This window comes from Pleurodeles waltl, chromosome 1_1 (assembly GCF_031143425.1).
Source record: "Pleurodeles waltl isolate 20211129_DDA chromosome 1_1, aPleWal1.hap1.20221129, whole genome shotgun sequence".
Lineage (NCBI taxonomy): Eukaryota > Metazoa > Chordata > Amphibia > Caudata > Salamandridae > Pleurodeles > Pleurodeles waltl.
Window position 1 is genome coordinate 6156944 of NC_090436.1, and position 24854 is coordinate 6181797.

The following is a 24854-nucleotide window of genomic DNA, read 5'->3' on the forward strand; positions in this document are numbered from 1 at the left end:
GCCTCCTGTACCTGCCCCCTGCCTCCTGCACCTGCCCCCTGCCTCCTGCACCTGCCCCCTGCCTCCTGCACCTGCCTCCTGCACCTGCCCCCTGCACCTGCCCCCTGCCTCCTGCACCTGTCCCCTGCCCTCTGCCTCCTGCACCTGCCCCAGGCCTCCTGCACCTGTCCCCTGCCTCCTGCACCTGCCCCATGTCTCACGTACCTGCTTCCTGCCTCCTGCACCTGCCCCCTGTCTCCTGTACCTGTCCCAGGCCTCCTGCACCTGCCCCAGGCCTCCTGCACCTGTCCCCTGCCTCCTGCACCTGTCCCCTGCCTCCTGCACCTGCCCCATGTCTCAAAAAAAAAAAAAAATGTAAATTAGCACTTGTATAGCGCACTACTCACCCGTTAGGGTCTCAAGGCGCTGTACTCATACCGCTATGGAACCCCTCCTGGCTTTTTCCCTGTGAGGCGCCCACTCCTGAGCACCCCCAGGGTGAAGCCAGGCATCCAAGCGCTGTTGGGGCCGTTGTGGAGATTAAGCAAGCTATTGCCCAGAGTTGCAGAGTGGGACCCATGAATTAGATTAGGCACCGAGGCGAGAATTATCTGGTCAAGGGGAATTGAGCCCAAGACCTGCCGAAGCAGGACTTGAACCCTGGTCTTGAGCCAGATCTCTGCTTCAGGGTCTGCCGCTCTAACCATTGAGCCACACTTCTCCACAGACCTGCTCTCACGTACCTGCTTCCTGCCTCCTGCACCTGTCCCCTGTCTCCTGTACCTGTCCCAGGCCTCCTGTACCTGTCCCAGGCCTCATATACCTGCTTCCTGCCTCCTGCACCTGTCCCCTGTACCTGCCCCCTGCACCTGTCCCCTGCCTCCTGTACCTGTCCCCTGCCTCCTGCACCTGCACCAGGCCTCCTGCACCTGCCCCAGGCCTCCTGCACCTGCCTCCTGCACCTGCCCCAGGCTTCCTGCACCTGTCCCCTGTACCTGCCCCCTGCACCTGTCCCCTGCCTCCTGCACCTGTCCCAGGCCTCCTGTACCTGCCCCCTGCCTCCTGCACCTGCACCAGGCCTCCTGCACCTGCCACAGGCCTCCTGCACCTGCCTCCTGCACCTGCCCCAGGCCTCCTGCACCTGCCTCCTGCACCTGCCCCAGGCCTCCTGCACCTGTCCCCTGTACCTGCCCCCTGCACCTGTCCCCTGCCTCCTGCACCTGTCCCAGGCCTCCTGTACCTGCCCCCTGCACCTGCCCCAGGCCTCCTGCACCTTCCCCCTGCACCTGCCCCAGGCGTCCTGCACCTGTCCCCTGCCCCCTGCACCTGCCTCCTGCACCTGCCCCAGGCCTCCTGCACCTGCCTCCTGCACCTGCCCCAGGCCTCCTGCACCTGTCCCCTGTACCTGCCCCCTGCACCTGTCCCCTGCCTCCTGCACCTGTCCCAGGCCTCCTGCACCTGTCCCCTGTACCTGCCCCCTGTACCTGCCCCCTGCCTCCTGCACCTGCCCCCTGCCTCCTGCACCTGCCCCCTGCACCTGTCCCCTGCCTCCTGCACCTGTCCCCTGTACCTGCCCCCTGTACCTGCCCCCTGCCCCCTGCACCTGCCCCAGGCCTCCTGCACCTGCCCCAGGCCTCCTGCCTCCTGCACCTGCCCCAGGCCTCCTCTCCCCCCCTCTTCCCCTCTCCTGCCCCTCAGCCCCGCCCCTCCCGGGGTCTCACCGGTGTTCGGGGGGGCTCTGGGGCGCCGCCGGTTCCCTTCCCGCTGCTGTCCGGCTCTGCCCTGTCCCGCCCCTCCCCTCCGGGCCCCGCCCCCTCCCTGTGCGTTCTAAGGTTCCCTAGCAACCGCGCCACGCCGGTGACGTCCCCCGACCCGTTCCTATGGCTGCGGAGGTAGCCGAGGGAGCGGCCAGAGGAGCGTCGCGGACAGAGAGAGAGGACTAACGATCCGCGCCTCCCCCGAGGGCCCGCGCGAGGGCGCCGCCATCTTGGAGCGGAGCTCTCAAGGCCGAGTGTAGGGGGAGCGCGGGAAAACACGTCACACACCGGGAAATGCATCGATAAAACAGCAATACTGGGCATCACAGTCCTTGCTGGAAACTACCTTCCAGAGTTTAATCTTTCTCTACATAGTTATAAATGTCCACCCATCCAGTCAGTCAGCAGATGCTGCGCGGCACAAAATGTTCTCTTAGTACAAAGCGATGGAAGTTTCTCGCTCTCGGTCGCCGTTATCAGTTCTAGCTCCGCCCGCGCCCTCCGCCCTCCGCCCTCCGCCCTCCGCCCCTTCACTCCAAGATGGCCGCCGCGGTCCGCCCCTTCTGCCGCGTCCGTCCTCTCTGTCTATGACGTGCACCCGCCCCTCCCGCCCCCTCCGAGTCTGCAGAGCACGGAACCGACGGAGGAGAAGGAGAGGAGGAGACAGAGCGCCGGTACCGGAGGGCGGAGGGCGGAGGGGGGGGTGCGCACCGTCACCGGGCACATGAGGGGTGGAGGGGGCACCTCCCGGGGGCGCAGACGGAGGCACAGGCCGGGGGTGCAGACGGAGGCACAGGCCGGGGGTGCAGAGGGAGGCACAGGCCGGGGGTGCACAGAGGCACAGCCCGGGGGTGCAGACAGAGGCACAGGCCGGGGGTGAACTTCATTCACACAGAGAACTGGCATCAGAAACGGAAGCATCACTCACATAGAGGACTAGCACCAAAGCGCAAGCCTGCCTCACATTGACGACTGCCACGAGAAGCGCAAGCTTCCCTTACATAGAGGAATAGCACGAAAAGTGCAAGTTTCACTCAAACAGAGGGGCGGCACCAGAAGTGAAAGCTTCCCTCACATACAGGACTGGCACCAGAAGTGCAAGTTTCACTCACACAGGGGTCTAGCAGCAGATGTGCAAGCTTCACTCACACAGAGGACTTGCACCAGAGGTGCAAGCTTCCCTCAGATACAGGACTGGCACCAGAAGGGCAAGCCTAATTCACAGAGACGACTGGCACCAGAAGCTCAAGTTTCACTCGCACAAAGGACTTGTACCAGAATTGCAAGCCTCTCTCACACCAAGGACTGGCACCAGAAGTGCAAGCTTCACTCACACAGAAGACTGGCACGAGATGTGCAAGCTTCACTCACAGAGGACTGGCACCAGAAGCGCAAGCTTCCCTCACACACATGACTGGCACCAGAAGCGCAAGCTTCACTCACATAGAGACCTGGCACCAGAAGTTCAAGCTTCACTCACACATATCAAGGTGCATTGCAAGGCTGACCCACAGCACTGTCAGAGTTTGGGAGTCTGGGGGTTGCATATTTTTCTAAAATGTCCTGGTGCTGTTGGGACATGGGTGGCCGAAGTGCGTGATGAGCATCATCAAAGGCATGTTTACATGGAGTGACAAATGACATATGTGTCGCTACTATAAATCGGTCAAAACATGGTACATTAATGGTTATTTTACAGAGTGTTGCCCATTTCTAACAACACTGGGCAAGTAGTAAAAGGTACCACTTAACATGGGGCTGACATCCCCCTGGAGAAAATGTACCCCGCGTGGGAGAAAACTACTTAAAAAGTTATGGTTCCCCCTAAAACAAGTTGAGGTCTGCCAAATGAGTTCTTATTAATGGTCGCATTTGGATATTTATTCCACGTGAAATTGAAACACCGAACCTCTGTGTGCCACAACGATGTACAAAAGCCTTTTAAGTTATTGAACTATATTTGTGTAGGAACCTACTTAGCCTTACAAGTGTATGCTAAATATAAAATGAAAGGGGGGGATTTTAGTGGCACTCCTACCGCTATAGGATGGTAGGCACCTGCACCAACTGTACCTATCCTCTAATAACTCCATCTCAATGGATTCAATGTGGAAACTCTATCTACAGACTGTGGTAACAAGCTGAGAGGGCGAGGACGCACTTTATGCGTCTGTAATGATGCCAGACAGTTAGGATTACTGAATACACTGATAAGTATCATTAAAGAAGCTGCGACCGACCCCCTACTTTCTAAAATAATGTGGTTTTCTGATTCCAAAGAACATTCTGTATGACCACAGCCCAGTTGCCCATTAATCAGAGCTATACAGATCAATTTGCGTCCCCAGGAATGGTGCAATCATGTTTGGTACGACAGGCAAAACAATGTTTTGGCACTGAAGCACTCCCTTTCTACTTTGAAAACCTGAACCTGGTATTTTAAAGGGCTAGCAATTCAAATATTAGTCTCTTGCATTACTTATTTTTATCAAGGTGGTGGCTACTCTGTAAGATAGCACAATCATTATGTGCTGCATCTGATTATCAAGGTAAAAATATATACATTCAAATGAGGTGACATTCACTAACTGTTAGAAATGGGGTCTTTGGTTGGCAGTCAGGTTACCCCGTGTCCAAGCAAGGACCCTCACTCTAATCAGGGTAAAGGGGAATCACACTCAGTTAACCCCTGCTCACCCCCTTGGTAGCTTGGCACGAGCAGGCAGGCTTAACTTCAGAAGCAATGTGTAAATTATTTGTACCAACACACACAATAATATAGTGGAACACTACAAAATGGACACCACACCAGTTTAGAAAAATAGCCAATATTTATCTAAATCAAACAAGACCAAAACAACAAAACCCCAACATGCACAAGTCAAATATGAATTTTCAAAAGAATAAGAGTCTTAATCCTTAGAAAACAGTGAGAATGCTGTTGTTACACAAAGTACCTGGTTAGCATAAAAAATAAAGCCACACCGGCGATCATGCGTCGGAAAAGGGTAGCGAAGCTGTGATTCCTTACTCACAATTGAGGCCGTGCGTCGTATCCTTCTCCGGTCTAGTCAGCGATGCGTCGTTTTTGTCCCTCGCAGGAGAGCGACTCGTCGATTTCCGGATGGGGCACCTCAGTTCCGCGCAGAGTTGGGTTGACTTGGGCACCCAGCGATGATGCATGGAAAATCTGGTTGCACGGTATCAGAAAACTGCGCTGTGTGGGGTTTGTGCTATCAGCCTCTGTAAGCAGGTGTTGCGTGTCGTTTCTACAGCTGCGATGCACCGAGCTCCCAGCAACAATGCAGATGGAACATCGATTTCAGACGCGAAGCCGACGGCACATCGTTTATCAGCCGCATTGCGGAAGGTGCGTTGACAATTCCCCCGCACGGTGTTCTGTGCGTGGATTTTCAGTTCTTGTCTGCCAGCTTCATCTTTCAAGGGCCCAGGGTATGGATAGGGCACCACCTGGCAGGGCAGGAGTCTCAGCAGAGAGTCCATGTGCTGGCATGGGAAGTCTTTGATGGCCCTGAGACTTCAACATCAGTAGGCAAGCTCAGATCAAGCCCTTGGAGATTCTTCTCAGGCAGCAATGCACAACAAAGTCCAGTCTTTATCCCCTTTCACAGGCAGAAGTAGCAACTGCAGGATAGCCCAACAAAGCACAGTCACAGGCAGGGCAGCACTTCTCTTCAGCTCTTCTCCTTGGCAGAGGTTCTTCTTGATTCCAGAAGTGATCTCATCTTCAGGGGTTTTGGGTCCACTACTTATACCCCTTTCTGCCTTTGAAGTAGGCAAACTTCAAAGAAATGTCTTTCTTGTTTGTAAGATCCTGCCTGGCCAGGCCCCAAACACACACCAGGGGGCTGGAGACTGCATTGTGTGAGGGCAGGCACAGCCCTTTCAGGTGTAAGTGGCCATTCCTCCCCTCAACATAGATGGCTCACCAGGACATGCAGGCTACACTCCAGCTCCCTTTGTCTCACAGTCTAGAGTAGAGGTGCAAACAGCCCAACTGCCAAACTGATCTAGACAGGGAATCCACTAACAGAAAGAGTCACAGAATGGTTTAAGCAAGAAAATGCTTACTTTCTAAAAGTGGCATTTTCAAACACACAATCTAAAAACAAACTTTACTAAAATATGTATTTTTAAATTGTGAGTTCAGAGACCTTAAACTCCACATTTCTATCTGCTCCTAAAGGGAATTTGCACTTTAAAATTATTTGACAGCAATCCCCATGTTAACCTATGAGAGAGATAGGCCTTGCACAGTGAATATAAAACACATTAGTATATGTCCTACTTTAGACATCCTGCCCATGGGGCTACCTAGGGGCTACCTTAGGGGTGCCTTACATGTAAGAAAAAGGAAGGTTTAGGCCTGGCAAGTGGGTACACTTGCCAAGTCAAATTGGCAGTTTAAAACTACACACACAGACACTGCAGTGGCAGGTCTGAGCTATGTTTACAGGGCAACTCATGTGGGTGGCGCAACCAGTGCTGCAGGCCCACTAGTAGCATTGGATTTACAGGCCCTGGGCACCTCTGGTGCACTTTACCAGGGACTTACCAGTAAATCAAATATGCCAATCATGGAAAGTCAATTACACATACAATTGTACATAGTAGCACTTGCACTTTAGCACTGGATAGCAGTGGTAAAGTGCCTAGAGTAACAAAAACAGTCCAGCACACAGAAACAACCTGGGAAACAGAGGCAAAAAGTTAGGGAGACCACGCCAAGGATGCCAAGTCCAACACTTACATTAGCACTTTGTCTTGTAATAATATTATGTTTTGTTAAAGTGACTTTTAAAGAGCACAATTACCCGGAGGTGTCTTGGCGCTAACTTTACTAAATAGGCTCAGATAATGACTAATTACAGAAAAGCCAAGTTTTTAATGCTTTCCTGAAAGATAACATAAGAGAAGAGTGCTCAATCAATCAGTCGAAGTGTCGGGGGGGGGGTGCAGACCTTTATCTGCAATGGAGTTTAGCCCTTGTCATACTATAAGACTAACGTGTAAAAGTGTCCTTAGTGTGATTTTTGGGGGTGGGGGTTTTCAATAGTATTTGGAGTCGCTTCCCCTTATGACACGTACTTCAAGCTTGGATATAAATGACAAAGCATTTTAGTGATGGCCCATTACAAAGCTGTTTACTGCTGCTCATTTTCCAGCTTAAACCAAGCCCTGTTATCAACATAATGCTTCTTTTGGCCAGAGCCTGGAGCCCATCCTTGGATCCCTTGAGAGCCCCCCAGTTTTAAGACCCCTGATCTTTGTGGTTAGTACATTAATGCTTGGGTGGGTCCTTCACTGCAACAGAGGGTGTGGCATCTTGATCTGTGTAAGAGGCACAAGAGATGAGGTCCTCTCTGCACCATGGGGTTGTTAGCTATGATCTGCGTGGCTGGAACATTTGTACTGGGATCGTCCTTCACAGCTGCAGAGGGTTGGGCACCATGAACTATGTAATTGGCACAAGTGATGAGGGCTCCTCTACACCATGGGGTTGTTAGCTATGATCTGTGTGGCTGGTACATTTGTACTGGGATGGTTCCTTCACAGCTGCAGAGGGTTGGACACTATGATCTATGTAATTGGTACACTAGGGAAGTGATGAGGCCTTCTTCGCATCATTGTGCTGTGATCTGTGTGGCTGGTACATTTGTGTAGGGATAGTTTTGTCTCTGCAGACACTTATTCTGAACCATAATCCCGAGGTTAGTTCTGTTTCACAAATGTCCGTATTACTTATTTTGTTGTTGCATCCTTCAAATTGTTTGAGAGAATCATTCATTCCTGGTTTCTGGAGCTCTTGGTAGAACTTAATGTCTTATGTTTCTTTTTCAGGTTGATCCCAAGATGTATCGTAAAGATAAGAGTATTCAGATCAAGAGCAGCGCCTCAGCGCTGTACAACAACCTGAGTGTGCTGCCCATCCTGGACAAGAACCTCACTTACTTCACCGTCGTCCACGGAAACACGGTCAATATGGTGAGCGCATCTGGTGACGGTCTCAACTTCTCGCACCGGCAGCTGCAGTCCAAGGAGGGTAGCGTGGTGGTCAGCTCGTCCATGATCACCCAGGTGAGGCATTGGCCATTGGAGGTGGGAAGGAAGCTGGGACCGTCTGCGTTTCAGGTTAGTGGAAGCTCAGCCAGGGCAGCATTGGAGCCAGGCCACTGGTGCACCATATACTGCACGGCCAGGGAACCCTGAAGAGGGGTGTCCCAGGTGCAGCCACTAGGCAGGGCAGAAGAGTAACTCTAGGGGCCTGGTTTGGAGTTGGGTGGTAATGGATGTTTCGTGAAGCACAGGTTTATCTAAAAGCTCCTGGGACCTCTGAGTATTCACAAAGTGCTCAATTGAGAGGAGAATCCCGTGGCTCATGAATCATACAGAAAATACCATGGACGGAATTCCACAACTAGATTCTCCATTGCATTTGGTTTTCTTCCTGAAATCGTAGGATGTTCTACCAATACCACTGGATGCTGAGACTTGACAAGGACATTGCAAATCAGTACAACACAAGTAGAAGTTTGCGGCACAAAGGCGGGCTTGTCCCAGCAGATAATCAGATAACTAGGTTAGGATCGCTAACTCTGGCTTGCATGGAACTCTGTAGGATATGGGTGCAGTCGGTGCTGCAGCCAACGAGGCATGAGACACTGAACAGCTTGCTTTGGGTCCCATGCATCTCTGGGTTATGGTCCAAGTTCTGTTCAACGTTCGCCACTTGCAGCACCACTAAAGAAAAGAGCCAGTGAAATAATTCAGATGTTAAGTGAGCAATATGAGCATGGTTAGTGAAAATACTGAAGGTGTAACACAAGCGGGGAGACCCTCGAATGCAACTGTCTATAAGAAATGATGCAGTTTCCATTATAAACGTGAAAGACGCACAAAACTGTGATCTAAGCAGGCAGCTGCATTGTGGTGGCTCCAATCTCAAGCGATGCCCCATAGTCTGGGAATATCATGGAGTCAGAGCATTGGAGGCCCCTGGAGGATCCAGCTGCTTAGAAGAGAGGTCTGCGGTTGTTGATGGTGTTGCCTCTTCATTACCTGCAGGACAGGCAACCTCAGGCCTTCGGGTACCTCCTCTGTCCCTCTTGCAGGGGTTCCCTGCTTTCAACCAAGTGGTTGAGCACCTAATTTGCTAACCTGGATGCAAAGGGTCAAACCCACTCCTCAGCACTTGAACAAACAAAATGTGCTCCAGCATCTAATTACTTCACATCCCTGTGCCTTAAATTGAAAATACAGAGAATTTAATGTATAAGACCCACTGTACTGTGCACTGTTTAGTACTCTGCTGGTTACGTATCCCCGCCTCCTCCCTAGCACATCCTGCAGTTTTGATACGTTCTTAACCAGATCCTGCATTTCAGCCTCTACTGCATAGAGCACCTCCTGCTCCCACAAGGAATATGCTGTCTGTAAAGCGCTCTGCTGCTGACAGCAGCTATGCCCAGGGTGTGTGAATAGATGTCCCTAGTGAGGTCATGTCATGAGATGGAGGGGTGTGTGAATAGATGTCCCTAGTGAGGTCATGTCATGAGATGGACGGGTGTGTGAATAGATGTCCATAGTGAGGTCATGTCGTGAGATGGAGGGGTGTGTGAATAGATGTCCCTAGTGAGGTCATGTCATGAGATGGACGGGTGTGTGAATAGATGTCCCTAGTGAGGTCATGTCATGAGATGGAGGGGTGTGTGAATAGATGTCCCTAGTGAGGTCATGTCATGAGATCGACGGGTGTGTGAATAGATGTCCCTAGTGAGGTCATGTCATGAGATGGAGGGGTGTGTGAATAGATGTCCCTAGTGAGGTCATGTCATGAGATGGACGGGTGTGTGAATAGATGTCCCTAGTGAGGTCATGTCATGAGATCGACGGGTGTGTGAATAGATGTCCCTAGTGAGGTCATGTCATGAGATGGAGGGGTGTGTGAATAGATGTCCCTAGTGAGGTCATGTCATGAGATCGACGGGTGTGTGAATAGATGTCCCTAGTGAGGTCATGTCATGAGATGGAGGGGTGTGTGAATAGATGTCCCTAGTGAGGTCATGTCATGAGATCGACGGGTGTGTGAATAGATGTCCCTAGTGAGGTCATGTCATGAGATCGAGGGGTGTGTGAATAGATGTCCCTAGTGAGGTCATGTCATGAGATCGAGGGGTGTGTGAATAGATGTTCCTAGTGAGTTCATGTCATGAGATCGAGGGGTATATGAATAGATGTCCCTAGTGAGGTCATGTCATGAGATCGAGGGGTATATCACTAGATGTCCCTAGTGACGTCATGTCATGAGATGGAGGGGTAAATGAATAGATGTCCCTAGTGAGGTCATGTCATGAGACAGAGGGGTGTGCAAATAGATGTCCCTAGTGAGGTCATGTAACGAGACGGAGGGGTGTGTGAATAGATGTCCCTAGTGAGGTCATGTCATGAGATTGAGGGGTGTGTAAATAGATGTCCCTAGTGAGGTCATGTCATGAGATCGAGGGGTGTATGAATAGATGTCCCTAGTGAGGTCATGTAATGAGACGGAGGGGTGTGTGAATAGATGTCCCTAGTGAGGTCATGTCATGAGATTGAGGGGTGTGTAAATAGATGTCCCTAGTGAGGTCATGTCATGAGATCGACGGGTGTGTGAATAGATGTCCCTAGTGAGGTCATGTCATGAGATGGAGGGGTGTGTGAATAGATGTCCCTAGTGAGGTCATGTCATGAGATCGACGGGTGTGTGAATAGATGTCCCTAGTGAGGTCATGTCATGAGATGGAGGGGTGTGTGAATAGATGTCCCTAGTGAGGTCATGTCATGAGATCGACGGGTGTGTGAATAGATGTCCCTAGTGAGGTCATGTCATGAGATGGAAGGGTGTTTGAATAGATGTCCCTAGTGAGGTCATGTCATGAGATCGACGGGTGTGTGAATAGATGTCCCTAGTGAGGTCATGTCATGAGATCGACGGGTGTGTGAATAGATGTCCCTAGTGAGGTCATGTCATGAGATCGACGGGTGTGTGAATAGATGTCCCTAGTGAGGTCATGTCATGAGATGGAGGGGTGTGTGAATAGATGTCCCTAGTGAGGTCATGTCATGAGATGGACGGGTGTGTGAATAGATGTCCCTAGTGAGGTCATGTCATGAGATGGACGGGTGTGTGAATAGATGTCCCTAGTGAGGTCATGTCATGAGATGGAGGGGTATGTGAATAGATGTCCCTAGTGAGTTCATGTCATGAGATCGAGGGGTATATGAATAGATGTCCCTAGTGAGGTCATGTCATGAGATCGAGGGGTATATCACTAGATGCCCATAGTGAGGTCATGTCATTAGATGGAGGGGTAAATGAATTGATGTCCCTAGTGAGGTCATGTCATGAGATCGAGGGGTATATAAATAGATGTCCCTAGTAAGGTCATGTCATGAGATGGAGGGGTATGTGAATAGATGTCCCTAGTGAAGTCATGTCATGAGACGGAGGGGTGTGTGAATAGATGTCCCTAGTGAGGTCATGTCATGAGATCGAGGGGTATATGAATAGATGTCCCTAGTGAGGTTGTGTAATGAGACAGAGGGGGGTGTAAATAGATGTCCCTAGTGAGGTCATGTCATGAGACGGAGGGGTGTGTGAATAGATGTCCCTAGTGAAGTCATGTCATGAGATGGAAGGTGTGTGAATAGATGTCCCTAGTGAGGTCATGTCATGAGATCGAGGGGTGTGTAAATAGATGTCCCTAGTGAGGTCATGTCATGAGATCGAGGGGTGTATGAATAGATGTCCCTAGTGAGGTCATGTCATGAGATTGAGGGGTGTGTGAATAGATGTCCATAGTGAGATCATGTCATGAGATTGAGGGGTGTGTGAATAGATGTCCCTAGTGAGGTCATGTCATGAGACAGAGGGGTGTGTGAATAGGTGTCCCTAGTGAGGTCATGTCATGTGGTGAAGGGGTGTGTGAATAGATGTCCCTAGTGAGGTCATGTCATGAGATCGTGGGGTGTGTGAATAAATGTCCCTAGTGAGGTCATGTCATGAGATTGAGGGGTGTGTAAATAGATGCCCCTAGTGAGGTCATGTCATGAGATCGAGGGGTGTATGAATAGATGTCCCTAGTGAAGTCATGTCATGAGATCGAGGGTTGTATGAATAGATGTCCCTAGTGAGGTCATGTCATGAGATCGAGGGGAGTGTGAATAGATGTCTCTAGTGATGTCATGTCATAAGACGGAGGGGTGTGTTAATAGATGTCCATAGTGAGGTCATGTCATTAGATAGAGGGGTGTGTGAATAGATGTCCCTCGTGAGGTCATGTCATGAGATTGAGGGGTGTGTGAATAGATGTCCATAGTGAGGTCATGTCATGAGATCGAGGGGTGTGTGAATAGATGTCTCTAGTGAGGTCATGTCATGAGATCGAGGGTTGTATGAATAAATGTCCCTAGTGAGGTCATGTCATGAGATCCTGGGGTGTGTGAATAAATGTCCCTAGTGAGATCATGTCATGAGATTGAGAGGTGTGTGAATAGATGTCCCTAGTGAGGTCATGTCATGAGACGGAGGGGTATATGAATAGATGTCCCTAATGAGGTCATGTAATGAGACGGAGGGGTGTGTGAATAGATGTCCCTAGTGAGGTCATGTCATGAGGTGGAGGGGTGTGTGAATAGATGTCCATAGTGAAGTCATGTCATGAGATCGAGGGGTGTGTAAATAGATGTCCCTAGTGAGGTCATGTCATGAGATCGAGGGGTGTGTGAATAGATGTCCCTAGTGAGGTCATGTCATGAGATCGAGGGGTGTGTGAATAGATGTTCCTAGTGAGTTCATGTCATGAGATCGAGGGGTATATGAATAGATGTCCCTAGTGAGGTCATGTCATGAGATCGAGGGGTATATCACTAGATGTCCCTAGTGACGTAATGTCATGAGATGGAGGGGTAAATGAATAGATGTCCCTAGTGAGGTCATGTCATGAGACAGAGGGGTGTGCAAATAGATGTCCCTAGTGAGGTCATGTAATGAGACGGAGGGGTGTGTGAATAGATGTCCCTAGTGAGGTCATGTCATGAGATTGAGGGGTGTGTAAATAGATGTCCCTAGTGAGGTCATGTCATGAGATCGAGGGGTGTATGAATAGATGTCCCTAGTGAGGTCATTTTATGAGATCGAGGGGTGTATGAATAGATGTCCCTAGTGAGGTCATGTCATGAGATCGAGGGGTATATGAATAGATGTCCCTAGTGAGGTCATGTCATGAGATCGAGGGGTACATGAATAGATGTCCCTTGTGAGGTCATGTCATGAGATCGAGGGGTACATGAATAGATGTCCCTAGTGAGGTCATGTCATGAATTCGAGGGGTGTATGAATAGATGTGCCTAGTGAGGTTGTGTAATGAGACAGAGGGGGGTGTAAATAGATGTCCCTAGTGAGGTCATGTCATGAGACGGAGGGGTGTGTGAATAGATGTCCCTAGTGAGGTCATGTCATGAGATGGAAGGTGTGTGAATAGGTGTCCCTAGTGAGGTCATGTCATGAGATCGAGGGGTGTGTAAATAGATGTCCCTAGTGAGGCCATGTCATGAGATCGAGGGGTGTATGAATAGATGTCCCTAGTGAGGTCATGTCATGAGATTGAGGGGGGGGGTGAATAGATGTCCATAGTGAGATCATGTCATGAGATTGAGGGGTGTGTGAATAGATGTCCCTAGTGAGGTCATGTCATGAGACAGAGGGATGTGTGAATAGGTGTCCCTAGTGAGGTCATGTCATGTGGTCAAGGGGTGTGTGAATAGATGTCCCTAGTGAGGTCATGTCATGAGATCGTGGGGTGTGTGAATAAATGTCCCAAGTGAGGTCATGTCATGAGATTGAGGGGTGTGTAAATAGATGCCCCTAGTGAGGTCATGTCATGAGATCGAGGGGTGTATGAATAGATGTCCCTAGTGAAGTCATGTCATGAGATCGAGGGTTGTATGAATAGATGTCCCTAGTGAGGTCATGTCATGAGATCGAGGGGAGTGTGAATAGATGTCTCTAGTGATGTCATGTCATAAGACGGAGGGGTGTGTTAATAGATGTCCATAGTGAGGTCATGTCATTAGATGGAGGGGTGTGTGAATAGATGTCCCTAGTGAGGTCATGTCATGAGATTGAGGGGTGTGTGAATAGATGTCCATAGTGAGGTCATGTCATGAGACGGAGGGGTATATGAATAGATGTCCCTAGTGAGGTCATGTCATGAGACGGAGGGGTATATGAATAGATGTCCCTAATGAAGTCATGTAATGAGACGGAGGGGTGTGTGAATAGATGTCCCTAGTGAGGTCATGTCATGAGGTGGAGGGGTGTGTGAATAGATGTCCATAGTGAGGTCATGTCATGAGATTGAGGGGTGTGTAAATAGATGTCCCTAGTGAGGTCATGTCATGAGATCGAGGGGTTTATGAATAGATGTCCCTAGTGAGGTCATGTTATGAGATCGAGGGGTGTATGAATAGATGTCCCTAGTGATGTCATGTCATGAGATCGAGGGCTATATGAATAGATGTCCCTAGTGAGGTCATGTCATGAGATCGAGGGGTACATGAATAGATGTCCCTAGTGAGGTCATGTCATGAGATCGAGGGGTACATGAATAGATGTCCCTAGTGAGGTCATGTCATGAATTCGAGGGGTGTATGAATAGATGTGCCTAGTGAGGTCCTAGCATGAGATGGAGGGGTGTGTGAATAGATGTCCCTAGTGAGGTCATGTCATGAGGTGGAGGGGTGTGTGAATAGATGTCCATAGTGAAGTCATGTCATGAGATCGAGGGGTGTGTAAATAGATGTCCCTAGTGAGGTCATGTCATGAGATCGAGGGGTGTGTGAATAGATGTCCCTAGTGAGGTCATGTCATGAGATCGAGGGGTGTGTGAATAGATGTTCCTAGTGAGTTCATGTCATGAGATCGAGGGGTATATGAATAGATGTCCCTAGTGAGGTCATGTCATGAGATCGAGGGGTATATCACTAGATGTCCCTAGTGACGTAATGTCATGAGATGGAGGGGTAAATGAATAGATGTCCCTAGTGAGGTCATGTCATGAGACAGAGGGGTGTGCAAATAGATGTCCCTAGTGAGGTCATGTAATGAGACGGAGGGGTGTGTGAATAGATGTCCCTAGTGAGGTCATGTCATGAGATTGAGGGGTGTGTAAATAGATGTCCCTAGTGAGGTCATGTCATGAGATCGAGGGGTGTATGAATAGATGTCCCTAGTGAGGTCATTTTATGAGATCGAGGGGTGTATGAATAGATGTCCCTAGTGAGGTCATGTCATGAGATCGAGGGGTATATGAATAGATGTCCCTAGTGAGGTCATGTCATGAGATCGAGGGGTACATGAATAGATGTCCCTTGTGAGGTCATGTCATGAGATCGAGGGGTACATGAATAGATGTCCCTAGTGAGGTCATGTCATGAATTCGAGGGGTGTATGAATAGATGTGCCTAGTGAGGTTGTGTAATGAGACAGAGGGGGGTGTAAATAGATGTCCCTAGTGAGGTCATGTCATGAGACGGAGGGGTGTGTGAATAGATGTCCCTAGTGAGGTCATGTCATGAGATGGAAGGTGTGTGAATAGGTGTCCCTAGTGAGGTCATGTCATGAGATCGAGGGGTGTGTAAATAGATGTCCCTAGTGAGGCCATGTCATGAGATCGAGGGGTGTATGAATAGATGTCCCTAGTGAGGTCATGTCATGAGATTGAGGGGGGGGGTGAATAGATGTCCATAGTGAGATCATGTCATGAGATTGAGGGGTGTGTGAATAGATGTCCCTAGTGAGGTCATGTCATGAGACAGAGGGATGTGTGAATAGGTGTCCCTAGTGAGGTCATGTCATGTGGTCAAGGGGTGTGTGAATAGATGTCCCTAGTGAGGTCATGTCATGAGATCGTGGGGTGTGTGAATAAATGTCCCAAGTGAGGTCATGTCATGAGATTGAGGGGTGTGTAAATAGATGCCCCTAGTGAGGTCATGTCATGAGATCGAGGGGTGTATGAATAGATGTCCCTAGTGAAGTCATGTCATGAGATCGAGGGTTGTATGAATAGATGTCCCTAGTGAGGTCATGTCATGAGATCGAGGGGAGTGTGAATAGATGTCTCTAGTGATGTCATGTCATAAGACGGAGGGGTGTGTTAATAGATGTCCATAGTGAGGTCATGTCATTAGATGGAGGGGTGTGTGAATAGATGTCCCTAGTGAGGTCATGTCATGAGATTGAGGGGTGTGTGAATAGATGTCCATAGTGAGGTCATGTCATGAGACGGAGGGGTATATGAATAGATGTCCCTAGTGAGGTCATGTCATGAGACGGAGGGGTATATGAATAGATGTCCCTAATGAAGTCATGTAATGAGACGGAGGGGTGTGTGAATAGATGTCCCTAGTGAGGTCATGTCATGAGGTGGAGGGGTGTGTGAATAGATGTCCATAGTGAGGTCATGTCATGAGATTGAGGGGTGTGTAAATAGATGTCCCTAGTGAGGTCATGTCATGAGATCGAGGGGTTTATGAATAGATGTCCCTAGTGAGGTCATGTTATGAGATCGAGGGGTGTATGAATAGATGTCCCTAGTGATGTCATGTCATGAGATCGAGGGCTATATGAATAGATGTCCCTAGTGAGGTCATGTCATGAGATCGAGGGGTACATGAATAGATGTCCCTAGTGAGGTCATGTCATGAGATCGAGGGGTACATGAATAGATGTCCCTAGTGAGGTCATGTCATGAATTCGAGGGGTGTATGAATAGATGTGCCTAGTGAGGTCCTAGCATGAGATGGAGGGGTGTGTGAATAGATGTCCCTAGTGAGGTCATGCCATGAGGCGGAGGGGTGTGTGAATAGATGTCCATAGTGAGGTCATGGCATGAGATGGAGGGGTGTATGAATAGATGTACCTAGTGAGGTCATGTCATGAGACGGAGGGGTGTGTGAATAGATGTCCCTAGTGAGGTCATGTCATGAGATCAAGGGGTGTGTGAATAGATGTCCCTAGTGAGGTCATGTCATGAGATCGAGGGGTGTGTGAATAGATGTCCCTAGTGAGTTCATGTCATGAGATCGAGGGGTATATGAATAGATGTCCCTAGTGAGGTCATGTCATGAGATCGAGGGGTATATCACTAGATGTCCCTAGTGAGGTCATGTCATGAGACAGAGGGGTGTGCAAATAGATGTCCCTAGTGAGGTCATGTAATGAGACGGAGGGGTGTGTGAATAGATGTCCCTAGTGAGGTCATGTCATGAGATCGAGGGGTGTATGAATAGATGTCCCTAGTGAGGTTATTTTATGAGATCGAGGGATGTATGAATAGATGTCCCTAGTGAGGTCATGTCATGAGATCGAGGGGTATATGAATAGATGTCCCTAGTGAGGTCATGTCATGAGATCGAGGGGTACATGAATAGATGTCCCTAGTGAGGTCATGTCATGAATTCGAGGGGTGTATGAATAGATGTGCCTAGTGAGGTCATGTCATGAGATCGAGGGGTGTATGAATAGATGTACCTAGTGATGTCATGTCATGAGATGGAGGGGTGTGTGACTAGATGTCCCTAGTGAGGTCATGTCATGAGATGGAAGGTGTGTGACTAGATGTCCCTAGTGAGGTCATGCCATGAGATCGAGGGGTGTGTAAATAGATGTCCCTAGTGAGGTCATGTCATGAGATCGAGGGGTGTGTGAATAGATGTCCCTAGTGAGTTCATGTCATGAGATCGAGGGGTATATGAATAGATGTCCCTAGTGAGGTCATGTCATGAGATCGAGGGGTAAATGAATAGATGTCCCTAGTGAGGTCATGTCATGAGACAGAGGGGTGTGCAAATAGATGTCCCTAGTGAGGTCATGTAATGAGATGGAGGGGTGTGCGAATAGATGTCCCTAGTGAGGTCATGTCATGAGATCGAGTGGTATGAATAGATGTCCCTAGTAAGGTCATGTCATGAGATCGAGCGGTATGAATAGATGTCCTTAGTGAGGTCATGTCATGAGATGGAGGGGAGTGTGAATTGATGTCCCTAGTGAGGTCATACCATGAGGCGGAGGGAGGGGTGTGTGAATAGATGTCCATAGTGAGGTCATGGCATGAGATGGAGGGTTGTGTGAATAGATGTCCCTAGTGAGGTCATGTCATGAGATCGAGGCGAGTGAGAATAGATGTCCCTAGTGAGGTCATGTCATGAGATCCAGGGGTGTATGAATAGATGTCCCTAGTGAGGTCATGTCATGAGATCGAGGGGAGTGTGGATAGATGTCTCTACTGATGTCATGTCATAAGACGGAGGGGTGTGTTAATAGATGTCCATAGTGAGGTCATGTCATTAGATGGGGGAGTGTGTGAATAGATGTCCCTAGTGAGGTCATGTCATGAGATCGAGGGTTGTTTGAATAGATGTCCCTAGTGAGGTCATCTCATGAGATCGAGGGATGTGTGAATAGATGTCCCTAGTGAGGTCATGTCATGAGATCGAGGGATGTGTGAATAGATGTCCTTAGTGAGGTCATGTCATGAGAATGAGGAGTGTGTGAATAGATGTCCATAGTGAGGTCATGTCATGAGATCGAGCGGTATGAATGGATGTCCTTAGTGAGGTCATGTCATGAGATGGAGGGGAGTGTGAATTGATGTCCCTAGTGAGGTCATGCCATGAGGCGGAGGGGTGTGTGAATAGATGTCCCTAGTGAGGTCATGTCATGAGATCGAGGCGAGTGAGAATAGATGTCCCTAGTGAGGTCATTTCATGAGATCCAGGGGTGTATGAATAGATGTCCCTAGTGAGGTCATGTCATGAGATCGAGGGGAGTGTGGATAGATGTCTCTAGTGATGTCATGTCATAAGACGGAGGGGTGTGTTAATAGATGTCCATAGTGAGGTCATGTCATTAGATGGAGGGGTGTGTGAATAGATGTCCCTAGTGAGGTCATGTCATGAGATCGAGGGGTGTGTGAATAGATGTCCCTAGTGAGGTCATGTCATGAGATCGAGGGGTGCGTGAATCGATATCCCTAGTGAGGTCTTGTCATGAGATCGAGGGGTGTGTGAATAGATGTCCCTAGTGAGGTCATGTCATGAGAACGAGGGGTGTATGAATAGATGTCCCTAGTGAGGTGATTTCATGAGATGGAGGGGTGTGTGAATACTTATCCTCAGGGAGGTCATGTCATGAGATGGAGGGGTGTGTGACTAGATGTCCCTAGTGAGGTCATGTCATGAGATCGAGTGGTATCTGAATAGATGTCTCTAGTGAGGTCATGTCATGAGATCGAGGGGTATATGAATAGATGTCCCTAGTAAGGTCATGAGATGGAGGGGTATGTGAATAGATGTCCCTAGTGGAGTCATGTCATGAGACGGAGGGGTGTGTGAATAGATGTCCCTAGTGAGGTCATGTCATGAGACGGAGGGGTGTGTGAATAGATGTCCCTAGTGAGGTCATGTCATGAGATGGAAGGTGTATGAATAGATGTCCCTAGTGAGGTCATGTCATGAGATCGAGGGGTGTGTAAATAGATGTCCCTAGTGAGGTCATGTCATGAGATCGAGGGGTGTATGAATAGATGTCCCTAGTGAGGTCATGTCATGAGATCGAGGGGTATATGAATAGATGTCCCTAGTGAGGTCATGTCATGAGACAGAGGGGTGTGTAAATAGGTGTCCCTAGTGAGGTCATGTCATGTGGTCAAGGGGTGTGTGAATAGATGTCCCTAGTGAGGTCATGTCATGAGATCGTGGGGTGTGTGAATAAATGTCCCTAGTGAGGTCATGTCATGAGATTGAGGGGTGTGTGAATAGATGTCCATAGTGAGATCATGTCATGAGATCAAGGGGTGTGTGAATAGATGTCCCTAGTGAGGTCATGTCATGAGACAGAGGGGTGTGTGAATAGGTGTACCTAGTGAGGTCATGTCATGTGGTCAAGGGGTGTGTGAATAGATGTCCCTAGTGAGGTCATGTCATGAGATCGAGGGGAGTGTGAATAGATGTCTCTAGTGATGTCATGTCATAAGACGGAGGGGTGTGTTAATAGATGTCCATAGTGAGGTCATGTCATTAGATGGAGGGGTGTGTGAATAGATGTCCCTAGTGAGGTCATGTCATGAGATTGAGGGGTGTGTGAATAGATGTCCATAGTGAGGTCATGTCATGAGATCGAGGGGTGTGAGAATAGATGTGTCTAGTGAGGTCATGTCATGAGATCGAGGGTTGTATGAAAAAATGTCCCTAGTGAGGTCATGTCATGAGATCCTGGGGTGTGTGAGAATAGATGTGTCTAGTGAGGTCATGTCATGAGATCGAGGGTTGTATGAAAAAATTTCCCTAGTGAGGTCATGTCATGAGATCCTGGGGTGTGTGAATAAATGTCCCTAGTGAGGTCATGCCATGAGATCGAGGGTTGTATGAATAGATGTCCCTAGTGAGGTCATGTCATGAGATCGAGGGGTGTATGAATAGATGTCCCTAGTGAGATCATGTCATGAGATCGAGGGGTATATGAATAGATGTCCCTAGTGAGGTCATGTCATGAGATCGAGGGGTACATGAATAGATGTCCCTAGTGAGGTCATGTCATGAATTCGAGGGGTGTATGAATAGATGTGCCTAGTGAGGTTGTGTAATGAGACAGAGGGGGGTGTAAATAGATGTCCCTAGTGAGGTCATGTCATGAGACGGAGGGGTGTGTGAATAGATGTCCCTAGTGAGGTCATGTCATGAGATGGAAGGTGTGTGAATAGGTGTCCCTAGTGAGGTCATGTCATGAGATCGAGGGGTGTGTAAATAGATGTCCCTAGTGAGGCCATGTCATGAGATCGAGGGGTGTATGAATAGATGTCCCTAGTGAGGTCATGTCATGAGATTGAGGGGGGGGGTGAATAGATGTCCATAGTGAGATCATGTCATGAGATTGAGGGGTGTGTGAATAGATGTCCCTAGTGAGGTCATGTCATGAGACAGAGGGATGTGTGAATAGGTGTCCCTAGTGAGGTCATGTCATGTGGTCAAGGGGTGTGTGAATAGATGTCCCTAGTGAGGTCATGTCATGAGATCGTGGGGTGTGTGAATAAATGTCCCAAGTGAGGTCATGTCATGAGATTGAGGGGTGTGTAAATAGATGCCCCTAGTGAGGTCATGTCATGAGATCGAGGGGTGTATGAATAGATGTCCCTAGTGAAGTCATGTCATGAGATCGAGGGTTGTATGAATAGATGTCCCTAGTGAGGTCATGTCATGAGATCGAGGGGAGTGTGAATAGATGTCTCTAGTGATGTCATGTCATAAGACGGAGGGGTGTGTTAATAGATGTCCATAGTGAGGTCATGTCATTAGATGGAGGGGTGTGTGAATAGATGTCCCTAGTGAGGTCATGTCATGAGATTGAGGGGTGTGTGAATAGATGTCCATAGTGAGGTCATGTCATGAGACGGAGGGGTATATGAATAGATGTCCCTAGTGAGGTCATGTCATGAGACGGAGGGGTATATGAATAGATGTCCCTAATGAAGTCATGTAATGAGACGGAGGGGTGTGTGAATAGATGTCCCTAGTGAGGTCATGTCATGAGGTGGAGGGGTGTGTGAATAGATGTCCATAGTGAGGTCATGTCATGAGATTGAGGGGTGTGTAAATAGATGTCCCTAGTGAGGTCATGTCATGAGATCGAGGGGTTTATGAATAGATGTCCCTAGTGAGGTCATGTTATGAGATCGAGGGGTGTATGAATAGATGTCCCTAGTGATGTCATGTCATGAGATCGAGGGCTATATGAATAGATGTCCCTAGTGAGGTCATGTCATGAGATCGAGGGGTACATGAATAGATGTCCCTAGTGAGGTCATGTCATGAGATCGAGGGGTACATGAATAGATGTCCCTAGTGAGGTCATGTCATGAATTCGAGGGGTGTATGAATAGATGTGCCTAGTGAGGTCCTAGCATGAGATGGAGGGGTGTGTGAATAGATGTCCCTAGTGAGGTCATGCCATGAGGCGGAGGGGTGTGTGAATAGATGTCCATAGTGAGGTCATGGCATGAGATGGAGGGGTGTATGAATAGATGTACCTAGTGAGGTCATGTCATGAGACGGAGGGGTGTGTGAATAGATGTCCCTAGTGAGGTCATGTCATGAGATCAAGGGGTGTGTGAATAGATGTCCCTAGTGAGGTCATGTCATGAGATCGAGGGGTGTGTGAATAGATGTCCCTAGTGAGTTCATGTCATGAGATCGAGGGGTATATGAATAGATGTCCCTAGTGAGGTCATGTCATGAGATCGAGGGGTATATCACTAGATGTCCCTAGTGAGGTCATGTCATGAGACAGAGGGGTGTGCAAATAGATGTCCCTAGTGAGGTCATGTAATGAGACGGAGGGGTGTGTGAATAGATGTCCCTAGTGAGGTCATGTCATGAGATCGAGGGGTGTATGAATAGATGTCCCTAGTGAGGTTATTTTATGAGATCGAGGGGTGTATGAATAGATGTCCCTAGTGAGGTCATGTCATGAGATCGAGGGGTATATGAATAGATGTCCCTAGTGAGGTCATGTCATGAGATCGAGGGGTACATGAATAGATGTCCCTAGTGAGGTCATGTCATGAATTCGAGGGGTGTATGAATAGATGTGCCTAGTGAGGTCATGTCATGAGATCGAGGGGTGTATGAATAGATGTACCTAGTGATGTCATGTCATGAGATGGAGGGGTGTGTGACTAGATGTCCCTAGTGAGGTCATGTCATGAGATGGAAGGTGTGTGACTAGATGTCCCTAGTGAGGTCATGCCATGAGATCGAGGGGTGTGTAAATAGATGTCCCTAGTGAGGTCATGTCATGAGATCGAGGGGTGTGTGAATAGATGTCCCTAGTGAGTTCATGTCATGAGATCGAGGGGTATATGAATAGATGTCCCTAGTGAGGTCATGTCATGAGATCGAGGGGTAAATGAATAGATGTCCCTAGTGAGGTCATGTCATGAGACAGAGGGGTGTGCAAATAGATGTCCCTAGTGAGGTCATGTAATGAGATGGAGGGGTGTGCGAATAGATGTCCCTAGTGAGGTCATGTCATGAGATCGAGTGGTATGAATAGATGTCCCTAGTAAGGTCATGTCATGAGATCGAGCGGTATGAATAGATGTCCTTAGTGAGGTCATGTCATGAGATGGAGGGGAGTGTGAATTGATGTCCCTAGTGAGGTCATACCATGAGGCGGAGGGAGGGGTGTGTGAATAGATGTCCATAGTGAGGTCATGGCATGAGATGGAGGGTTGTGTGAATAGATGTCCCTAGTGAGGTCATGTCATGAGATCGAGGCGAGTGAGAATAGATGTCCCTAGTGAGGTCATGTCATGAGATCCAGGGGTGTATGAATAGATGTCCCTAGTGAGGTCATGTCATGAGATCGAGGGGAGTGTGGATAGATGTCTCTACTGATGTCATGTCATAAGACGGAGGGGTGTGTTAATAGATGTCCATAGTGAGGTCATGTCATTAGATGGGGGAGTGTGTGAATAGATGTCCCTAGTGAGGTCATGTCATGAGATCGAGGGTTGTATGAATAGATGTCCCTAGTGAGGTCATCTCATGAGATCGAGGGATGTGTGAATAGATGTCCCTAGTGAGGTCATGTCATGAGATCGAGGGATGTGTGAATAGATGTCCTTAGTGAGGTCATGTCATGAGAATGAGGAGTGTGTGAATAGATGTCCATAGTGAGGTCATGTCATGAGATCGAGCGGTATGAATGGATGTCCTTAGTGAGGTCATGTCATGAGATGGAGGGGAGTGTGAATTGATGTCCCTAGTGAGGTCATGCCATGAGGCGGAGGGGTGTGTGAATAGATGTCCCTAGTGAGGTCATGTCATGAGATCGAGGCGAGTGAGAATAGATGTCCCTAGTGAGGTCATTTCATGAGATCCAGGGGTGTATGAATAGATGTCCCTAGTGAGGTCATGTCATGAGATCGAGGGGAGTGTGGATAGATGTCTCTAGTGATGTCATGTCATAAGACGGAGGGGTGTGTTAATAGATGTCCATAGTGAGGTCATGTCATTAGATGGAGGGGTGTGTGAATAGATGTCCCTAGTGAGGTCATGTCATGAGATCGAGGGGTGTGTGAATAGATGTCCCTAGTGAGGTCATGTCATGAGATCGAGGGGTGCGTGAATCGATATCCCTAGTGAGGTCTTGTCATGAGATCGAGGGGTGTGTGAATAGATGTCCCTAGTGAGGTCATGTCATGAGAACGAGGGGTGTATGAATAGATGTCCCTAGTGAGGTGATTTCATGAGATGGAGGGGTGTGTGAATACTTATCCTCAGGGAGGTCATGTCATGAGATGGAGGGGTGTGTGACTAGATGTCCCTAGTGAGGTCATGTCATGAGATCGAGTGGTATCTGAATAGATGTCTCTAGTGAGGTCATGTCATGAGATCGAGGGGTATATGAATAGATGTCCCTAGTAAGGTCATGAGATGGAGGGGTATGTGAATAGATGTCCCTAGTGGAGTCATGTCATGAGACGGAGGGGTGTGTGAATAGATGTCCCTAGTGAGGTCATGTCATGAGACGGAGGGGTGTGTGAATAGATGTCCCTAGTGAGGTCATGTCATGAGATGGAAGGTGTATGAATAGATGTCCCTAGTGAGGTCATGTCATGAGATCGAGGGGTGTGTAAATAGATGTCCCTAGTGAGGTCATGTCATGAGATCGAGGGGTGTATGAATAGATGTCCCTAGTGAGGTCATGTCATGAGATCGAGGGGTATATGAATAGATGTCCCTAGTGAGGTCATGTCATGAGACAGAGGGGTGTGTAAATAGGTGTCCCTAGTGAGGTCATGTCATGTGGTCAAGGGGTGTGTGAATAGATGTCCCTAGTGAGGTCATGTCATGAGATCGTGGGGTGTGTGAATAAATGTCCCTAGTGAGGTCATGTCATGAGATTGAGGGGTGTGTGAATAGATGTCCATAGTGAGATCATGTCATGAGATCAAGGGGTGTGTGAATAGATGTCCCTAGTGAGGTCATGTCATGAGA

General features: G+C 48.8%; 2 protein-coding genes across 7 annotated transcripts in view; one reads left to right on the forward strand and one right to left on the reverse strand.

Annotated features, from left to right (window-relative positions):
* Positions 1–1780, reverse strand: part of C1_1H2orf81 (chromosome 1_1 C2orf81 homolog) — a 102000-nt gene extending 100220 nt beyond the window's left edge. For both annotated transcript variants that reach the window (XM_069204301.1, XM_069204224.1), the window contains exon 1: positions 1701–1780. The gene's annotated coding sequence lies outside the window, so the exon portion shown is untranslated. The remainder of the gene's footprint in view (positions 1–1700) is intronic.
* A 539-nt stretch (positions 1781–2319) lies between these two features.
* WDR54 (WD repeat domain 54) overlaps positions 2320–24854 on the forward strand; it is an 86335-nt gene continuing 63800 nt past the window's right edge. For 2 of the 5 annotated variants that reach the window (XM_069204524.1, XM_069204615.1), the window contains exons 1-3: positions 2337–2410; positions 4838–5106; positions 7599–7835. In XM_069204524.1, coding sequence (XP_069060625.1) covers positions 4918–5106; positions 7599–7835 — 426 coding nt within the window. In that variant the 5' untranslated portion in view covers positions 2337–2410; positions 4838–4917. Of the gene's footprint in view, positions 2411–4837; positions 5107–7598; positions 7836–24854 lie in introns of all 5 variants that reach the window. The other 3 variants (XM_069204787.1, XM_069204873.1, XM_069204701.1) reach the window with 2 other exon arrangements.